Consider the following 18,966-nt stretch of genomic DNA (forward strand, 5'->3'; position numbering starts at 1 on the left):
CTAAAATCTTCAATATATGATCTTTACTATGCCCATCAATCCTCTTTATTCTAATGAGCTGGGTAGATGGGAAGCCTGTTCTTAAATAGCTAGTGATCAAGTTATCTGTATGCAATTAGTTGTTCCTCTCCATATTCCTGGGGGGGTGGGAGAAATCACTTTATTATCTCTCTGGCATCATACAATTCACATGTGTTACTAACAGGAGAGAAACATGCAACTTAGTGTATATTTTTGTGGACTTTTACTTGCTGTGCTATAAATTTCTCATCAATGTCAATAAAACACCAGTGCAATTTAAATTCTTGGATATCTCTGCTGGCTAATTGTAACACATTTTAAAAATTCTATCTCTGTTTTGTAGGGGGTCTTTGCAATTCTTTTATTCTTAAAAAATTTACTATGTTTCTAGGTCACATACATTTCTTTGTGAATAGGAAGATTCAGGTAATATCACATAGTCAATGATGTTTTGTACACATCTTCAGTTGACATAGCACTAATTTGAAGAGTTAATAAAACAATCAAGAGCTAAAACTGGAACATCATCTAACATGAAAGAAGCCAAATCCTATGTTTGGTGTCAGCAATTATAGCATCCTGATACCAATGATTTCTGTTTTCTCAGCTTTCTTTTGTGATAAATGCATGTGCAAAACCATCATATTCCTTAACATCAAATTCTTGTGGAAATCCTCACACAGTATTTTAGGCCCAGAAGAGATACACTGGTATTCCAGTGACAGATCCTGACCCCAGTAACAAAAAAGGACTTAGCTTACCAGGCAAAGGCTCCTGATCTGCACAGAGAGCTGGCAGTTCCACACATTTGTCTTCATTAGGGTTGAACCAGCAGTCAAAAGCTAAATACATCTCTTCCTTTGTGCCTGTGTGCTTCATATGCAGTAAATCTAAGTGCCATGGCTGTTTTAGCTCGCTATGTGGGCCAGTTACCTGAACTTTGTATATTGAGCTAATATCTGCCAGTTCATCCTATGCAAGGAAAAAGAGAAGATGAATGGATCTCATTCTAATTGTGCCAGATCAAACATAGTTGACAGCTGTATGCAACAGTTGAACAAACTTCAGTAGTTAAAGAATTGGGGCAGATTTATAACTGCTACTATTTTTCCCCTTTCTAATCAATACAAAATTGATTTACTAATGTGAATGAGGAGATGGAATGCTCGAGGTTTGATATCAGGGAATGAGTGATGGCAGTCACTGCTGAAATTTGTACACAGAACAAGACACAGTGTTCATATATATCACACTGATTCAGTAGACTATTTGCAGGCACAGAAGCTTTAGTCAATTCTAAAAATTTTGAACACTATTAGAAATATTTCTTACAACTTGTAATATAAAAATGGTGCAATTAACTACAAATTTGAAGGAGAATTAATCCGATTTTGAGGAAACATTCAAGAGATCCTCCATGTTCACCCTACATCATGTTTTCATATAGAAGCTGTGCACTAAAATCTTTATATTTACCAGGGGTTCTTGGAAATAACTTAGGAAAACCTTCTGGGTACTCCTCATTTTGGATCATGTTTATGGCCTAGACTAGTCTGCTTAGTTCCTCTTTCATTCAGTCCAGAAAAGAGGAACATCAAAAACCAGCCAATTATTTCTTTAATTCAATCATTAAGTTCAATTTACCTGACTAGTAGGAAGAAGAACCAGGAAACAGTTTCTTCATTCACAGCTCCAAGGCTGCTTTCTGATGAGCCCCAAAATGAAAAGTAACATATTTTCATGCACTCTTTGGGCTTTTTGCCAAGGCTCTCTTCACCCCTTTTTTTTCCTGATTTTCCCTTGCTACCTGCTTCTGTGGTTCCAGCAGTCAACCCTGAAAAAACGTCTTTCAGGATGTGGCTTCATGGACATATTTCTCTGATGTAAAGCTGGCTTGCAAAGTTCCCATTTCCCTGTCTGTGCACTTGCTCCCATTCCCTCAGTCCTGCCTTATATTTGTTTCTGCAGCTGCAGGATGAACTGATCAAGGTTAAAACAAAGGCTGAGGAACCAATCAAGGTTAAAACTTCCAGTTTTCTCACAAGGATCAACCATTTCCTCAAAACCCACAAAGGACAACAGAAGGATGGAACAAGCAGTACAACAGGACAAGTAGTAGTCACACTTCCCTTGAATATTGTCCTAGCTTCCAGCACTTTCTGGCTGGGATCTCCTGAGCCAGAGGAGGTGTCTGCAGTGTTTACCTTCAGGTCAGTTCCAAATTCTACTGAACTGGTCTTTCATGGAGAGCAAAACCAGAAAAGTGTAAGAGTAACACAGCGTTGGCACTGGGAAGGAATTATAGCTACAAGAGAGAAGTAAGAGCATTGGGAAAAGAAGCAGGCTACAATTCAATGAAAGTGGACCTCAGATGCTTGTTAGTATTTCAGTTAATGGGTAATAGGAGGAAGTGAAGATAAACGATGGAAGGGCAGAAGAACTGAATAAAGGAGAAAACTTGTGGGTAAAAAGGAGCTGATCAAGAGGAAAAAGAAAATGATAATGACAGGCAAAAAGAGAGAAACCATGCAAGAAAAGGCAGTTAGCCTGGAGAAACATGGTGGCAGGGATGAATAAATTACATGAAAGAGAAAAATGAACTTTCTATAAGTTTTGTCTCATTTATGATTCTTTCTTCTCTGTCATCGACCCCAAAAGCTCTATAGTATCCCATGACATATTGTATGTTTACAAATTACTTACTTTTGTGAGATCAACAAAACCTGTAAATCAGTACCTGCAGTGTGGTATATACCGTGATATGCACCAAGGGACCAATTCGCTCACTTAAGCATTCTCAGTATGAGACATTGGGAGAATCTGCTCATTCAAAAACTATTGTTCAAGTGACAGTGTTACTACCTACAGACAAAAATGATGACCCGTGCCAAACTACACAGAGGACTTAAAAATCAATTTGATAGTTTAGTTTAAAGAAACAATTTATCTCGGAATTAAGTGGGTTATCAGCTACATGATTCTTAGGCTTTTCTTTCAATAGAGAAAGGTTGAAGTACTTTGATCTGAATTGCTTTTCCTGTAACTTGAAGTGGCAACTTTTTGTGACTCAGTTTGCCGTAGAAGATAAAAGAAAGGCATATTGGATCCTCTTCATTGCTCAAGTCAGACCCAGTGATGTCTATTATCCAGAGACCTGATGACTTCATGTTGATTTCAGGCAGCTTAGGACTAGAAATCAATCTTCTACCTTTAAAAATGATCAAAGAGAAAGAGGAAAGATGACAGCATGAGAGAATGGCATAATATAACAGGATCGTAGCCTTTACAGTACACTGAGCTCTATTTGCAGGTTATGTTGTATCTATAGCAACAGTTCACTAAGAATAACACATCAATACCCTTATTGTATTTTTTTGCCAAGAATTTAACAGCTTAATGTTCTTTCTGTGTTTAAAATTTCATTTCAGAGGTATTTTCTTGATGCTAAGGTATTTTCCTTGTAATGTTTAGAAGTAATTACTAAGAGAACATTCAGTCACCTTTTAGAGGTCTAATTAATTGTTCTTTAAAAAGCGATCAAGGTTACTAAAACCATTTTATCATTTAGAAGCACCAGCCATCTGTAGCAAGTAGGCACCTAATGCAAAATGAATAATACCAATGAACTCTACTTGTAACTAGATCTTACCTAGCAGTATAACATGTGCTGTAATAGAGACTTACAGGTAAACCTATAATAAACACACAAAAATATTTGCCAGATCCTCAGAAGATCAATATTACTATCTCCCTCTCTTTTTCTTCACTAATTGCTGTTATCCTTCATTTTCGTTCTGTTTTAACCACTCTATAGGAAATGAAAATGATTTAATGGAAAGGAACAGCTCAGTAAAATGTACTTTCTACAACTCAGAAAAAACATGCAACTGAATACCTGTATATCTATCGTGGGCAGCTTATGTTTTTAAGCTGTCTTACTCCCTCTGGGCAAACTTTTGTAGCTCATTTACTTTACATGGAATTGTTTTCACAGGACTGAAGGAAGGAATCTTTTCTACTAGTTCTAAATGACGAAAGGTCCTGCTGTAAGTGTTCTTTTGCCAAATACATCCAGGTTTAGATTTGCACAACTTGTGGCATAGTAGGCTTGAAATGAGCATACCACAACTGTTGCTTTGTGCTGTGGAATAATACCACACGTAAAGACTAGGCTCATTTCACTAAAGTAACTTTCCTCTGGATTTCAAATGAGATCCTAAGCTACCTGAAAGTAGTGCATAAAACTTAAGCTATTTATCCCATGAGGCATACATCCCAAACTGCTTTAAATCTTTCATTGCAATGTGCTAAATTTAATTTGGAAGGTGAGTGTTCCATACATAATGACAGGATGGAATTTTATTAACTTTGACCTTACCAGATGTGGTTTTGCTATAATGCTGAGATCAAACTGAAAATTCACATTTTCAATAAAAGAAAGATACTATAGAGATCTGAAAGAGCTGTAGCCAAATTTAATATATATATATATATATAAACAGGCAGGTGAGTTTTGCAGAAGAGCTTACCAACTGTCACAATCTCACAAACAGTCTCACATAACCCCAGGTGAGTATCAAGCCAGTTCCACCATGGGAAGACCCATTCTTTGTCTGAGTCTTGTGATTCCTTGACTGTTACCATCTTGAGGTACATCCCAGCCCCGTAGCCTTCTCCATCGTGTCCTATGACCACTTTTTGCAAATGACTCAGAGAAACAGCTTCCACCAAAAATGAATCCACCTGCAAAAAAGGGAAATACTTAATAAAACAGAGTTTGGAACTGAATATGTTTGAACTTCAGGGAAAAAGTAGTCCTGGATTCAGCTGAGGATTTAAAATTTGTGTCTGGTTTTTTATAATATTTAATATGACATCTCCCCTCTGAATCTAAGAAAGCACACACTGATTATACCTAACATTGAATCCCACATTCATAATTAACGATGCATTGTAACTTCATTTGATCTTTGGACAATATACATTATTTCATATTACAATAAAATGCATATACCTCAACCTTCTGACAGTCAGTTATGACAAGATTTTGGTTCTAATCAAATTTCAGGGTACTTCCAGTTTCTAAAATTTATCATACAAACCTAGATATATACTAATAGTCCTAAAGAAAAGTTAGAAATCTAAAAAGAGTGTGTTCACTCCAAGATAGCTTCTGAATTCTGCTCCAATAGTCAGAAAAGGCTGTCTTTTTGCTTTTCTTACAAAATGAAAATAATTGTGGAAACAGCAAATGGAGGGAGGAAGCAATAGAAGGGAGGAAGTTAAGATGAAGGTGGAGAACAATTTGAGCAAAAGACAAGAGATGGGAAGGGAAGCAGAATGGAGAAGGCAGAGTAACAAAAAAGAGAAGTAAACACAGGCATCCGTGGATGAGAATAGGAACAACAAAACCAATGAGATAAGGAAAAATATGAAATGGAAAGAAAGAAATTATATGCCCCACTAAATTCTTGCTTGTTTTGTTAAGGAAGCCAGGTGTTCTGTATACGGACCAGCCTAGGGCCAGATGGACCTGATGGTAGCTTATAAAGATCAACAAGGTTATGAACAACTGGATTTTAAACAGCAATATCTAGGGTTATAATTAACACCACCATCTCAATAAAACATTAATTCAATAGTAGGAACTTACTTAACCAGATGTCAGGACAATTAAAAAAGAAGATATTAGCAAACTGATCTCTAAAAAATGCAGTATTTGCCAAAGTCCTATGTGTTGTCCCTGCTACTTTTTAAATAAAAATATTGGACAAGTAGATTTTCAGCTACTAATATTAAAAGTACTTTCATATGACAAAAATATTGATTTTTTTTTTCCTAACAATAGTCAGGACCCAACAGCCAGATTGTAAGCAGAAATCATTAACTTTTTAAATTAAGACATTTTAGGAAATAAATCTGTGCATGAAGGTAAATTAAAATAATGATTGTAGAGTGCTGTCTTCTGTATATAGGCATAGCCCTGAGATATACGCAGAAATGAGATTTAGAAATTCTCTCAGTTTGTTACTGATTCCACTTTTACCCTACCAAATGCTGTGGTAATTGTCTAGTGAAATAATTTCACAGAAATCTAAGACTCTCCTTGACAATGTACATCTTGGTAGTGAGCTTTTTCAAACTTCAGTGTTCGGTGAGTGAACCTCTCATAGGAAAGCCTAATACACAAGAGAAGAATTTTATTGTTATTGGTCATCTAGAAACACTGCTATTGTGTGCATTCTCTTCTCTAAGTGGAATTCTTATCTCTCATCTAAACTTACTGACTAGACATCGAATTAGTGTTTCATGTGGGATTGTGGTTACAGAAACATCATTGATTGCAAAAGTCTCACAGCAATTTCTGTAACTTATTTTGAATCACTAATTAATTCTTTGCTACCTGTGCTGTCCTATATTTGGAACAGAAGAAGTAAGAAGCGTGATCACAGAGGTTCTCCCCAGTAATCTGCTTTCTATGTGCTCATGTTGAGCCTTTATTATCATGTGAGGATGTTGTTGTGCAGGAAGGAGATAACACTGGCATTAGTCTACTGTGAATATCTGGAAGATAAATTCTGTTTCCAAATTCTTGCCCATCTGTAGCAAGATGTATTCTGAGCAGGCACTAAGTGACACTTAATGCAGCACTAAATCCTGCGCATGTAAGACAGCATTTTTTGTGCCATTACCTTATTCCTTTGAAATTTTCTTCCTTTTGCTAAAGATGTATGAAGTTTCCTCACACCTGTGTCCCCTCTTTTGCCATAGAGAGTGATATAAACATTTGCAAAAGTTTCTGCTCCCCAGCGGTCGCCAATATGTACAGAGACAACATACTTATAGACTGTACAAAAAGAAAAAAAAAGTTTAAATGAATCTGACTGAGTACAAGGTGTACCTAAAAGAAAAGAGCAACAGAGAGTGTTTAGTAAGACTACTGCTTGGTTTTATTTCTGCAGCTACCAAAAAATCTGCTACACAGTGATTGAAATAGTCAGGTTACTCTTTATGAATCTGACCTCTTCACACTAAGCTCAATGAAGACTTTCCATTAATTTCCTTAGAAATTCAAAGGAAATTGGACATGGACAATTAAGAGTTATGCAGCTTAGAGCTACTAATATCTAGACAAATTCTGCCCAATTCTATTTTATTGTGCAAGATCTGGAAAATAAGAACTCATCTGAGTTTGTTCAGGGACTGTTAGAAACTGAATTATCTTTGCAGTAGATAACAACTATCAGAGGTCAAAGAATAAGACACTATGTAAAGTTTATGCAAATTAGAATAGCAGAACATGTAGCATAGCATCTGGATGCGTAACATGACATAGAAGTATAAGAATTTACAAAATGCAGTTATTAATTTAAGGTGCATGACAGGAACTATAAACTTTTTGCCTCTATAGTGCTCCTGTATAAATGCACTTCTACACAGTGAGACTGGGTTTTCTTCTGAGAAAGATCATTATACTGCATATGTATTCATACTCATACAAAAAGAATAACCAAAATTTTTCAAATGTCATTTTTAGTGTACAGTCCTGCTGAGTTAACATTTAACTAACATAATGCTATAGTTTCTTTTAAGGTCGTGAATAGGTTTGAGGTATTCAGGGACCAGAACTTCTGGAACTTTAGTTTAGAAAAGCAGTCATGTCTCTAATTACTTTTATCTCATGTGTAATTGCCAACTTTTCTGAACAAATGTGGTACTTCTATAGGTCTTGACATTCCAAGTGCGTCTCTGAATATACTCTGAAACTCTCAGCATGTAAAAAAATAGTCCTTAGGGAAAAACAAATAAAAAATTTTTTGTACAATGAGGATTACTTCTGATAGTTGTGTTAGTAACTAAAGCTATTATAAGCTAAGTAATTAAATAGTAAGCCTACTACAAATCATTTCCCTGGCTTTGAGCTTCATCTTTAAAAAGTATAATTATATTGTTCAGTTTTGCCCACTTAGAATCATACAGAAGATTTAGCAACTGTGAAACCCAATATGTGACTTAACCGAAAAATTAAAATTTCTTAAGTGGTCAGCATTTTCGCAGTGCATGTAGGAAGACAGTTGCAAATAGAGCCACTGAAGATATCAAATTCAGACAAAGTGCTGTATTATATCTGTGGCATTGATTTATTTTCAAGAGGTTAGTTTACATTGTTTATATCTTCTCACTGTTTTTACCTGGTAAAGTTTTCTGGTCTTCATTGACTGCAGGGAATTCTTTCACCAGCTCCTTGTCTTCTTTGTTAACAGAGAGCCACCACTTACAGTCAAAGTTCAGTTCTTGTTTTGTATGTAGCTCTTCTAGGTGAAAAGACTTCAAATGCCAACCCTCAAAACCTGGCACATCATCACAGCTGACACGAATCTTGTAGACATCTCCCAGATCTCCAGTCTCAACCTGCAACAAATATCGTGAAGAGCGTACTGTCAGGGCTGGTTCACTTAGAGAGATTTTCCCAAACAGCGTAGAATTCCTAAACTTGACATTAACGAATGGAAATCCTGAGTAAGTGTGATGAGGGAATCAATCCTTCTCTTTTTCATGGTATGATCATGGGTGAGATTGTCTCCCTTATTTTCCTCTGTTCCCTTATTAGTATTGTGAGCATGATACTCTACCATTAGCGTAAGGCAAGGTTAAAATGAAAAACATGTGTGTGTTTAAGCTCTTTAGACAAAAGGTAACATGTAAAGCTTTGACCCTACTGGATAAGGGGAGCATTAACTTACAATTAAAGGTTCCGATACAAGCAGTCAAGTGAGGTATAAAAATTAATGATAATTACCATGAGCCTAGAAAGTTTTAACTCAATTCTCTTTTGCAAAATGATTGGATTTAGAACATGAAATTACTTTATAACCAATTCTTTGGAAAAGAGAAGGGATATTTCTGCATAAAAGGAAATCATGAATGTTACAGAAATAACTGTAGAACAACACAGCCCTATTCCCATACTACATACGGGAAATTCAATATCTGGTTGCTGATTGTGGGCTTCTGTGAGATCTGGTTAAACCATCCAAACTAGGGCTGTGGGAACTGGGATGATCAAACCCCATCAAGCGCTAATGATCTGCATGACATTAACCACTGCACGATAAGCCTTCTGAACACCAGGAAGTGGAATGCTGCAGCTTTTCACTGGCCAACTGCAAGAAAGACAGGGTGGGAAGTGATTTTCGAGTGAAACAAGACAGAAGTATTATTTTAAAAAGATAACAATTATTTTTAAGAAGAATCAAACCAGAAAATGTTGCCAGTGGCCTTGTTCTTCTCTCATATTGCTTCTTTTTTTTTCCAGACCAGTCACAACAAAAGCTTTGGTGACTGTTGCCAGGAAATAAATCCTTTGTGCACCCAGTATCATCACAGTCAGAAACTGAAGTTAGTCTTACACAGTCATGCTCTGGGACCAGCAGGATCACCAGCAGACTGACTCCTAAGACAGAGTACAGAGCTCCTAATAGATCAATTTATTCTGCTTCTCAACAGAGCTCTGCACTTGACAGCCCTTCACTGCTGACCTAGCTTGCTTAAAGCTAGTTCATGTGCCTTTGCACAGTGGACACATAGATGTAGGAAAGTATTAGCTACCTTATTCTTATTCTTGATAGGGAGGAACCATATAAAAAGTGTGGGTTTGTCATTTTGGGAGACAGTTGGCGACCCTCATTAATACCTGTTATGCAGATAAGAAATAGTAAAGTCTTCATCTGAGTATGAAGACGAACAGTTAATTGAAAATAAAGCAACCTGCCAAAATCATTTTACAGGAGCTTGAGCTGTTTATGATGTAGAACTTATGAAAAGAGGCCTATGGTAGGAAGGAATTGCACTCAATGACTTATAAGATCCCTTCCAGTCCGAATTTCTGAAGTGTTATAAGTGGTTGCCATGCCACTCCTACAAGATGTCAAGATTCAAGGCATTGTTCTTTAAGGACCAGGGAAGAAATCCTTCCCACTGTCTATATGACAGTCCCGAGGCTGCAAGGAATCTCTCAGCTCCTGAACTGTAACTCCACAGTACCCACAACAGCCACACAGCAGTAGCTTTACACTGAAGATGAGGGCACCAGACTTGTCCTCTCTCTAAGCCTAGCCTGCCCTGCCTGTCTGTATGCCATCGTGCATACAGAACGTAAGGCTGTCCCAGACTATGATGCACATGTGAGGGGGGTTATGCCTCTTGGATCTACCACATCCTCACAGATTCCTGACTTGATCTCCACTGTTGCACCATGAAAAGGGAAATACATGGGCATAATTTCATGTCAAGAGTTTTTCATTCATGCTGTATATGCTGCAAAGGATATCATTAGCTATGGTGGACTGTGGTCTAATTCTCCTAAAATATGCATTCATCTCTTATTAAGCTTAACGGGAATTATTTGGGTTCATTAAGAGGAGAACGCACAGGTTCTTCACCCATCTAAACTATGGTTCCTTCACAGGCAACAAAATCATTGCTTCTTCTCTTTCAGAACCAGATTACTGATTCTAAAATTACTGCCTCCAGGTTTTCTTTCTTGTAGATGGACCTCATGACTGTATCACAGAGCTACTCTAAATGCTGTGCACAACTTAATCCATAAAGCTCTGTGGTTTGGAGTTGCAACATTACAGAACTTGGTTATTTTTATATGACAGGGCAAGTTGTACCTCACATTTTACTTTGTCTTCTGTTACCCAAATTTGCAATTCTCTGGGCTTCTAAATTGTCATAAAGACATGTGTTACAATCCTTGTAGGAAATGCACAGATGAGATATATGGGAAAATAATTTCAGGATACAGGACAGACTATTTAAAAGCCACTATTTTCCCTTTTGTTTCTAGAATCACAATTTCAATTAATTCCATGACTGCATTTGAACCAGCAAGCACTAGTAATCATACTGTCTATGATCCGTGGAATTAAAACAACACCAACTATTTTCAACTGAGTTAATTAGATATTTCCCCCCTTTTTATGGGTTTGGTTTTTTCCCCCAAGTTCTGGCCATTATTAGCCTTTCTCTTCAGCTCCATCATTGTAACAGAGCATTGCCATTACATCATTCTTGTAATCCTTTTCTGAGCAATTTAATACAATCAATTTCCCTTTGGAATATGATATCCTATCTTTGATCCCATAATTGTTTTTTCCCTCCATCGATGCCTATTAATTGATGTAACATGTCCTTCAAAGCAGAGACAGACAAATAATTTTACCTTGTTTTTTATTCATTATTATAATTTCCTAATTAATTTTTCCACATTTATTTCTTCTGAACAGTTTTATGTAATATTCAGTACTTGAAATCTGAGCTGAGTTGGATGTGATCTGTCATATACTAAACAACGCAATATTTTTTCCATTATATGACTGAAGGGGCATAGCTCTTATAATGAAGAGGATGCTCTGGCAAAGCCACTGGGGTTTTGAAGCTCTCAGAGACAAGTAACTGATGAAGATTATTAAAGAGTTTCATAATATTTTAAATCTTTTCCTTTTTGACTCACACAGGGCTTCTCCAAAAACATCATGCCTAATGTAATTAAAGCTTTGTAAAATTTACTGTTTGGGTGCACATTTAAATTAAATTCTTTATCACTTCCCTGTTAAAAAAAAAAAAAAAAGATGCATAAAATATTCTACTTAAAAGGGTGTGGTCAAAGCATCCTAAAATTCAGCTGAACAGGTTTCTGTCAGGAACTCCAGAAATCCTGATACTTGGTGTTTGGAGCATCACCTCATGCTGTGGAAAACACATGTAGTATTGCATTATGTGATTTAAAATTTTCTGTCACCCTCATAGTGTGACATAGTGTCACCCTCAAATACATTCTGTATTTGTTGTGTTTTTATGAACAGTCCTACTTGCAGAGCTCTGTTGCTCATTTCATACTACCTGCGCTACTGCTTTGGAGAGTAATTTTAGGGATCCCAATCCCACGAGCTGTCAGTTGATGTATCTTTGCATTTTATGATTCTCTGGATAACAGAATGTGCACGATACACTAGGACTTTTCAAAGGCACGCTCTGACAAGCTTACTCTGTAAGTAACCAAGAAACACTGACGACTGGGAGAAAGGTATATATACTTTACAAATGTACTCATTCCATGTGAGATCAACAATTGATTCCTATCATCACCGGAATATCAAGGAAAAAAATTCTACTACTGCACTGTCAGTTTACTTTAATTTTTCCAGTTATTTTTCAATGTGTTTGTTCATTGGAGATGGCATGGTTTCTTGCCATGCTATCTCCAGTGCTAGAACTCCCAGCAGATTCAATAACATTGACACATTCACCTATTTCTCAATTTATTTATTAGAACTAAGGTGTTCTAATTAAATTTATTCTTATTTAAGCAGCTCACCCACTGTACTACAGATGCCTGAGACCATTGAAATGCAACAACTGTACCTGGTAGCTTGCTGCTATTTTAACTCTTTTAACAATTTATTCTTTATGCTTGCTACGTGCAATTAAACTACACCTGTTCTTTCATAGGAGTTGGTTAGAAATATTTTGGATCAAATAATCATTCTGATTATGATACACATCTGTGCATATATTCATGTGAGAGCACCTGGAAAATCAGGAATTTACATGCCTTCCTGTCCTCAGTGTGCAATAAATGCATCTCTGAGATCAAAATTAAGCTTACTGTTTCAAAACAATGTGAGCTGCTTATAGCACATAACCTATTCTTTTTACTGCACTATATTACTAAGGACATTTGTCTAGGACCAGGATCTTGGGGAGGTTTAAAAGTTCATTTACTCCTGCTTGTTGGAAAGCTGAATTCACAGCTTGTCCTCCTTGTGCTATCATGCTCATGCCTCCAGCCTGCTGCTAAAGTGGGAGAACATGAGCAAAGCTTCTGCATTCTTCTGAATAGCCTTAGTAAGAACAAAGAAAGGAGAGTAAAAAGAAGCTGGATTTATTAGCTGAACCACCTAGAGAAGATATGAAGGTATTTATGGAGATATCTGTGAATCCCCAAATGCTCCTTTATATCAGACCCTCTATTCTGATTTCCTTAGAATGCCATGAAAACTGTAAAACATTGTAAGCAATGTGGCAAAGAGACAAAATTTCATGCACAATAAGCAATGCTCAAATAGTATTAACTTATTCATACAAAGCAACAAAAACAAGGAACAAATAGCTAAGGGGAAAATATAGGCACTAATGCAAAGCCAATCCAAAGTATAAACAAGCGTTTAGAAAGCTGTTGGTGTGGAAGCCCAGTACGATGGATATGGTACTATGGTACCTAGGATAGTAGACTATGAGGGACAACCATGACTGACACATAACAATACCAATTTCTCCTAGCATGATATTCAGTCATTCAAATTAGACAATCTTAATAAGGAATACATGCCATTTGGGAAATTACCAATAAGTTGGATGTAGCAGAGGTCTGCTTTATGGAATGATGCTTGCTAAAATTCAGCCAGCTGGTGTGGTTGCTCCATACATAGATTCTGTCTCTATTGACCTCTTCAGTTTATGTCAATGGCTTAGGAAGCTCAGTGTGTTTCTTGTCTGTTGTCTGATAAGCAGCTGCTTTCTTGTCTTTAACAAGTGCCATTTATCTTTTCATTTACTCCCCGTAAAGTTCCTAAATTGCTTTAGCTTGTTATTTAAATTAAAAATTCAGCCTGGATCATGTCATTACGATGAAGCTTTGACAACATTTTCTAAATGTAGTTTTGCCATTGTTTTCAGAATGTTTATTGCAGCCATTGTAAAGTATTTCTGAGCTTTATAAAACTGCCTTGAACTGCAAGCTATTTCTCCCGTCTCACTGGCTAGAAGCTGCACTTCATGCCAATCAACAGAATTTGCAGTGACTTAGCCTAGAAAGCCAGGACAGAATTTGAACATTAAAAAGATGCCTCAGACGAACCCTCTCAAAGCAGCAGGATGCGTGTCAGGTGTACAGGTAGTCAGGACTGTGTTAGGGTTGATTTTAATATTGGCCGTGTATATGCTGTTGCTTCAGGGTTCATCACTCTTTGATATGCGTGAATGCATTCTCCTGCAATTTATGATTATCCAGAAAAATCCTCTGCCTGCTGGCCTGAGAGACAGAACTATTTTGGGGGAGAGTGGAGACTGCTTTACAGAGACTGAAATCAAGGAAAGAAAAGCCCACTTATGTCCTCTGGGAATACTGTCCAATCCTTCATCTTCTGCATTCTCAAATAATTGTATATTGCCTTTTGTATAAAGTGCAACTCAGGAGTCTTTAGAGAATTAGAAAAAATGCAAGACGAGCTGATGAATGCAATAAATTACACAAAAGGGACCATTTTTCTCCATGATACATACACTTGAAGGCACTGAAAATTCAAAGAGAACACTGCAGGAGGCTGTAGTAGAACAGGACTACCAGCAGAAGATGATCCAAGACCTAAAGTTGTATCATGCCATCTTTGTAAATAAATACATCATTTGTACCAGCCAAACTAACTTTCCAGATATATATATATCCATCTTTTGGCTAGAGAGGAATGTCAGGATAAGCTCTGTGTAGTACTGTATATTTGTGACTTACAATGAATTCATCTGTTGCGCTGGGTAGAAAGCACACATATCCTGGGGTTTGTGGAGAAAGCAGAAGCTCATCACTTTTGCCCTTTGAGCCATAAATCACAAGGGTCCTTTTACACTCTTGTGGCTCTGGGGAATCTCCATCTGTTTTAACCTTCACTCTCCACTGTTGTGCTAAACAAAATAAAAATGTCACATTTTTAGTATCAATGACAGAGAGTAATGGATGTTTTTGTTACATCCATGTTTTGTTACATGTTAAATTCTTACAACAAAGAATTTAAAGATTACTATGAACATATATCACATTTTCTAAAAATAGACATTCCTTCTCTTAAAGATAATTATAATTTCAGTAAGACTTGATAAACATAAGACAATGGTTAAAGTGGGTACGCAAGCAGAAAATAGCACCAAGGAAGCAGGAAAAGGAATATTTGGCTAGGTTTTTGCATTCTTTATAACAAAATAGTTGCTTTAATTGCAGTAATTAACTTATTAAATTTCTGCTCTTAAAGTGTTCATATGTAACATGAAAAAGAAAACTAACATTTTGAAAGACTTATATGTGATCCATTTGTAAGAACTGTTGGCTAATACACAACTAGTTAAACAATGAAAAAAACCTATTTTCTCAGATTTTTCTAACCTAGTTTGTCATGTTCAGTCTACTCCTTTGTCAGATCAGATCATTCATTAGGGTTGAATCCAAAATTTAGGGAATTCCAAAGAAGTGTTTGCACTGACCTTAGTTCATGGCTTGGGCCCTTCAGAGATTCTTTTTGGTAGGTGACCTGTACTCATAACAACATTTGAAGTCTAGAATGCAACCAAGAAGCTACAGAAAACCATTCCAGGTGTGGAAAAAATACTGTGTCTTAGATGGACAGTATCAATTAGAAAGTTACTTAACTGCTTGAATGTGAATCTTCCCCTGAATTCAAATGAATTATTTGTAGAAAAGACACTTGATCCTGCATGGCAAAGGGAATTTAACAGCGGAAGGAAATCAAAAGCCTATATTTAAACTGTGACCAGTACTGTGATAATATGATCATTTTCTAATGGTATTAATATAAAGGAGAACTATTTTGTGATTGTGTGTAAGCCTACAATGCAATGTGCTAACAAAATAAATTTTAGAATAGTTTAATTCAGAAATAAATTGGATGTGATTCTTTTTCTTACAGTACTGTGTACTTTTTCATACCTTTTCTTTTCCTCCACCAGCTTGGAGATGGAGATTGGGTGAAAACCTGATCTGGTTTTCTTGATTTATGATTTTTCCCCTGTTTTTCACATTGTTTTCTTTAGCTAATTCTAGTTTCTCCCTTGTTATAGAAGCTTTTTCTGCATTACATCTGACTGTTCCCTGACTCTTCTGGGCTCAGCTACAAAACAGCAGGCAAACACACATCTCACAGTCAGTCTGCTGAGTAACACACTAGCTAAAAGGATCCTTCCATCTGAACTCTTTTTTGAGGTCATTTCCAGGAATGAGTCAGATGTAGTATGTGGAAGATCCACACTTTGCCTAATGAGGAACTTTTGTTGTTTGATATATGTGCCAGCCTTGAATTTTATCTCCTTGTGCCAGGTTAGCATGTGGTACCCTTCAGGGTGTCACACTTGGTGAAGTCAAGCATCGTTTGAGCTTCTGCTGTTCCTGAGCACTCCGCGGGTTTATGAGCAGGTTCAAATTTTTACAAAGACTCCCAACGTAGCCCTGAACCTCTTATCCTCTCCAGCCATGCCCCATTTTGCAGGCTGTGCCAGGAACACAGCAGAGGGAAAATTAAGATAATTTTGCATTACTGTGTTTCCCAGGTGAGCTTTTTTTTCTCTCTACAATATCCCTCTGCTTCAGGAGAGAGCAAGCCCTAAGTTAAGAGAAAGCATGGATGCATAACTGCCTGTTCCTTGCTCAAAGAGGCAGCATGTTTAGAGAAGGTATTTCAGGCAAGGTGATTTATTTTAATTAATATCCATGATCGTATTTTTAATGATTATTTCAGAAGAAAGGCTAAGACACCGGTTGGGAGTTTTCCAGGAAATAAATCCGTGGTTAACAGATTTAAGGCCTCTTAGCATCTGTGACTGTTTGTTCTCCTACATTTACTTTTAATGCTTCTACAATTTGGTAACTGAGCTAACCCAGACTGACTGCATTTTCTGTCAGTTCAGCAAATTCTTTTAATCTGCTCATGCCAGAATAAGAAAAAAAATGTTTTGTCTAATATTATATTCACTTAGCTACTTGGTAAGGATGGCTGCACCAGACAGGAGACTGATGCCAAACCTGTTGTGTTCAGTGATTTCTATATCTCTTTTCAAGATATTCTGATGTCCTCAGTAAATTCTGAAAATCAGATAGCTGGGCTTAAGTAGGTCATCTTCTGGGTTTCATATGTGTGGCCACATTAAAAAAGAGACTTTTCCCCTGGTACTACTGAACGGCATTAGCTTCCTTTCAGAGTGACTAGTGTGTTAGTGTATTACTGTACTTTTAGCTTATGCATAAAGCTATAGCCATTTTCTTTGAGACATCAGTATGACAACTGCTAAAATAAATGGTGGGGGGGAAACAGACTTCTGTGAAAAAAACCTCAGAATTCTTTATTTTCTAAAATAATATAACCAAGGATCTGATTTCACATTACAGGGATGTATCCAGAGATACGTTAGGAGCAGGGGCCCTTTTCCTTCCAGAAAGTCTTTTAACCACTAGTTTGGAACTTGAAAGATGCTTGCAGCAAAACTGCGAAAATCAAACCTGCAATGACTTTTGCACATAGCAAACTGGGTAAGGTAAAACATAAAGTCAACATTTTGTAACATAATTCAGAAAACTGAAAAAGGAAGGCTTTTTTCTGGTTTTAGAATATGAAAAATTTATATGTTTTTAGAGGATTGCCACCATTGCTTTTACAATACATTATTCCAGGTGTCTTACTCTGGTAGTTTTTGGTCTTAAGACCTAGAATGGCATTCACACTTTGCTAGATGTAGGAGCAGGTTGCTTACTTCTCAGAGATTGTAGAAATTTGTGCTGCCTTGAGGCAGAGCAGTCAGTCAGTCAGCTTATTTTATTTTCGTAGGAAATTCAGCCTCCACCTGGCAATATATACTGTCATTGCTTTTTAGAAGCAGGACCAATCCATTTACAATTTGGGAATTCTGTGATTATTTTTACCCCATTAGCAAAGACTGGCAAGGTAGGGAATAATTTAAAAACAAAGGAAGTCATGGGAGAATTTACTGCGTATTTTCTCTTTTCTTATGAATTTTCTATATGCCTTAATACCAACAACCTTGCACAACACAAGAAGAGCCAACCTAGAAATATCTATTAACTGAACTTAACAATGTTGAACCGTATTTTATGCACTGCCCACAAAAGCCCACAACACCCCACAACACCACAGAGCATCCTACAGGAACCACATTACAGGAACGCAGCTCCTTTTAATTGACTGCAATGTGGACAATGTTGGAATATAGTATGTCTTATCTTCTTGCTTTGAGAGAGAATCTTTTACTATGCGCTATTACGATATGCCACCTATTTTGAGGCAGAAAAGGAAAAGACGAAATGGAAGGTGGAAGTAGTAAAATTTCCCCTCAATGTAGGAAACATTTGGAGAGCAATGTGAAGTCCCATTCTCCCTCAAAACAACTTCATCATTTGAGAGGTGAGAGCAGCTATCCACCTTCCCTACCAAAGCAATACCTTTTGTCTTTTTCTCTTGCATCAAACATACAAGGTGGAATCAAGAGAATACAAATAAATCCATTCCTATGCTTGATGTGCCAGAGCCTCTCCATAATCTACAGAGGTACAAAGGTTGCTGGGAAAACTTGATATGGGCATAGTGCATTTTGGCAGAATCCATAGCCAGCAGCAGTGTTCACAGGGATCTGGGATTTATGCTTCATTAAAGCTGGCATAATGCCAGCCTGGCTGAAGAAGGACTGAGAACCCTCAGTAACATGCTGAGCAGTGATGACTTTCAAACTCTCTTCTTTGGCTAGGTGGTTGAACATCTTACTAGCTTTATCCAAAGAGATCAAGATTTCTGAGCTTTGGAGTGACTTACTATTTTGTTTTGTAACCTTTGTTATAGACCCTACCTAAGCACATTGATCTTATTCTGAAAATCACCAAACACCACTGAATTATGCCAATCAACTATTTATGACTTTCCCTGAAGCCCACTTGCAGAGTGCAGCTCATACAGAATATGACCACATGAATGCATGAAACATTGGCTCCCTAACATCTATGCTGCTGCTTGCCTCTTATTCAGTAAATGCATATTATATGGAAAGTTTTCGCTTCCACTGTGAGTGGGACTGCTTATCACTACTGTTTGC

At 37.0% G+C, this 18,966-nt stretch overlaps 1 protein-coding gene across 1 annotated transcript in view; it reads right to left on the bottom strand.

Moving 5' to 3' along the window:
- RP1 (RP1 axonemal microtubule associated) overlaps positions 1-18,966 on the bottom strand; it is a 181,607-nt gene that overhangs the window by 62,933 nt on the left and 99,708 nt on the right. Inside the window, exons 30-35 of the mRNA XM_072851227.1 lie at positions 14,597-14,766; positions 8,214-8,433; positions 6,714-6,868; positions 4,551-4,764; positions 3,039-3,229; positions 783-993 (exon numbers count right to left, since the gene is read on the bottom strand). Of these exons, the coding sequence (XP_072707328.1) occupies positions 783-993; positions 3,039-3,229; positions 4,551-4,764; positions 6,714-6,868; positions 8,214-8,433; positions 14,597-14,766 (1,161 nt within the window). The remainder of the gene's footprint in view (positions 1-782; positions 994-3,038; positions 3,230-4,550; positions 4,765-6,713; positions 6,869-8,213; positions 8,434-14,596; positions 14,767-18,966) is intronic.

This window comes from Ciconia boyciana, chromosome 2 (genome assembly GCF_034638445.1).
Source record: "Ciconia boyciana chromosome 2, ASM3463844v1, whole genome shotgun sequence".
Classification (NCBI taxonomy): domain Eukaryota; kingdom Metazoa; phylum Chordata; class Aves; order Ciconiiformes; family Ciconiidae; genus Ciconia; species Ciconia boyciana.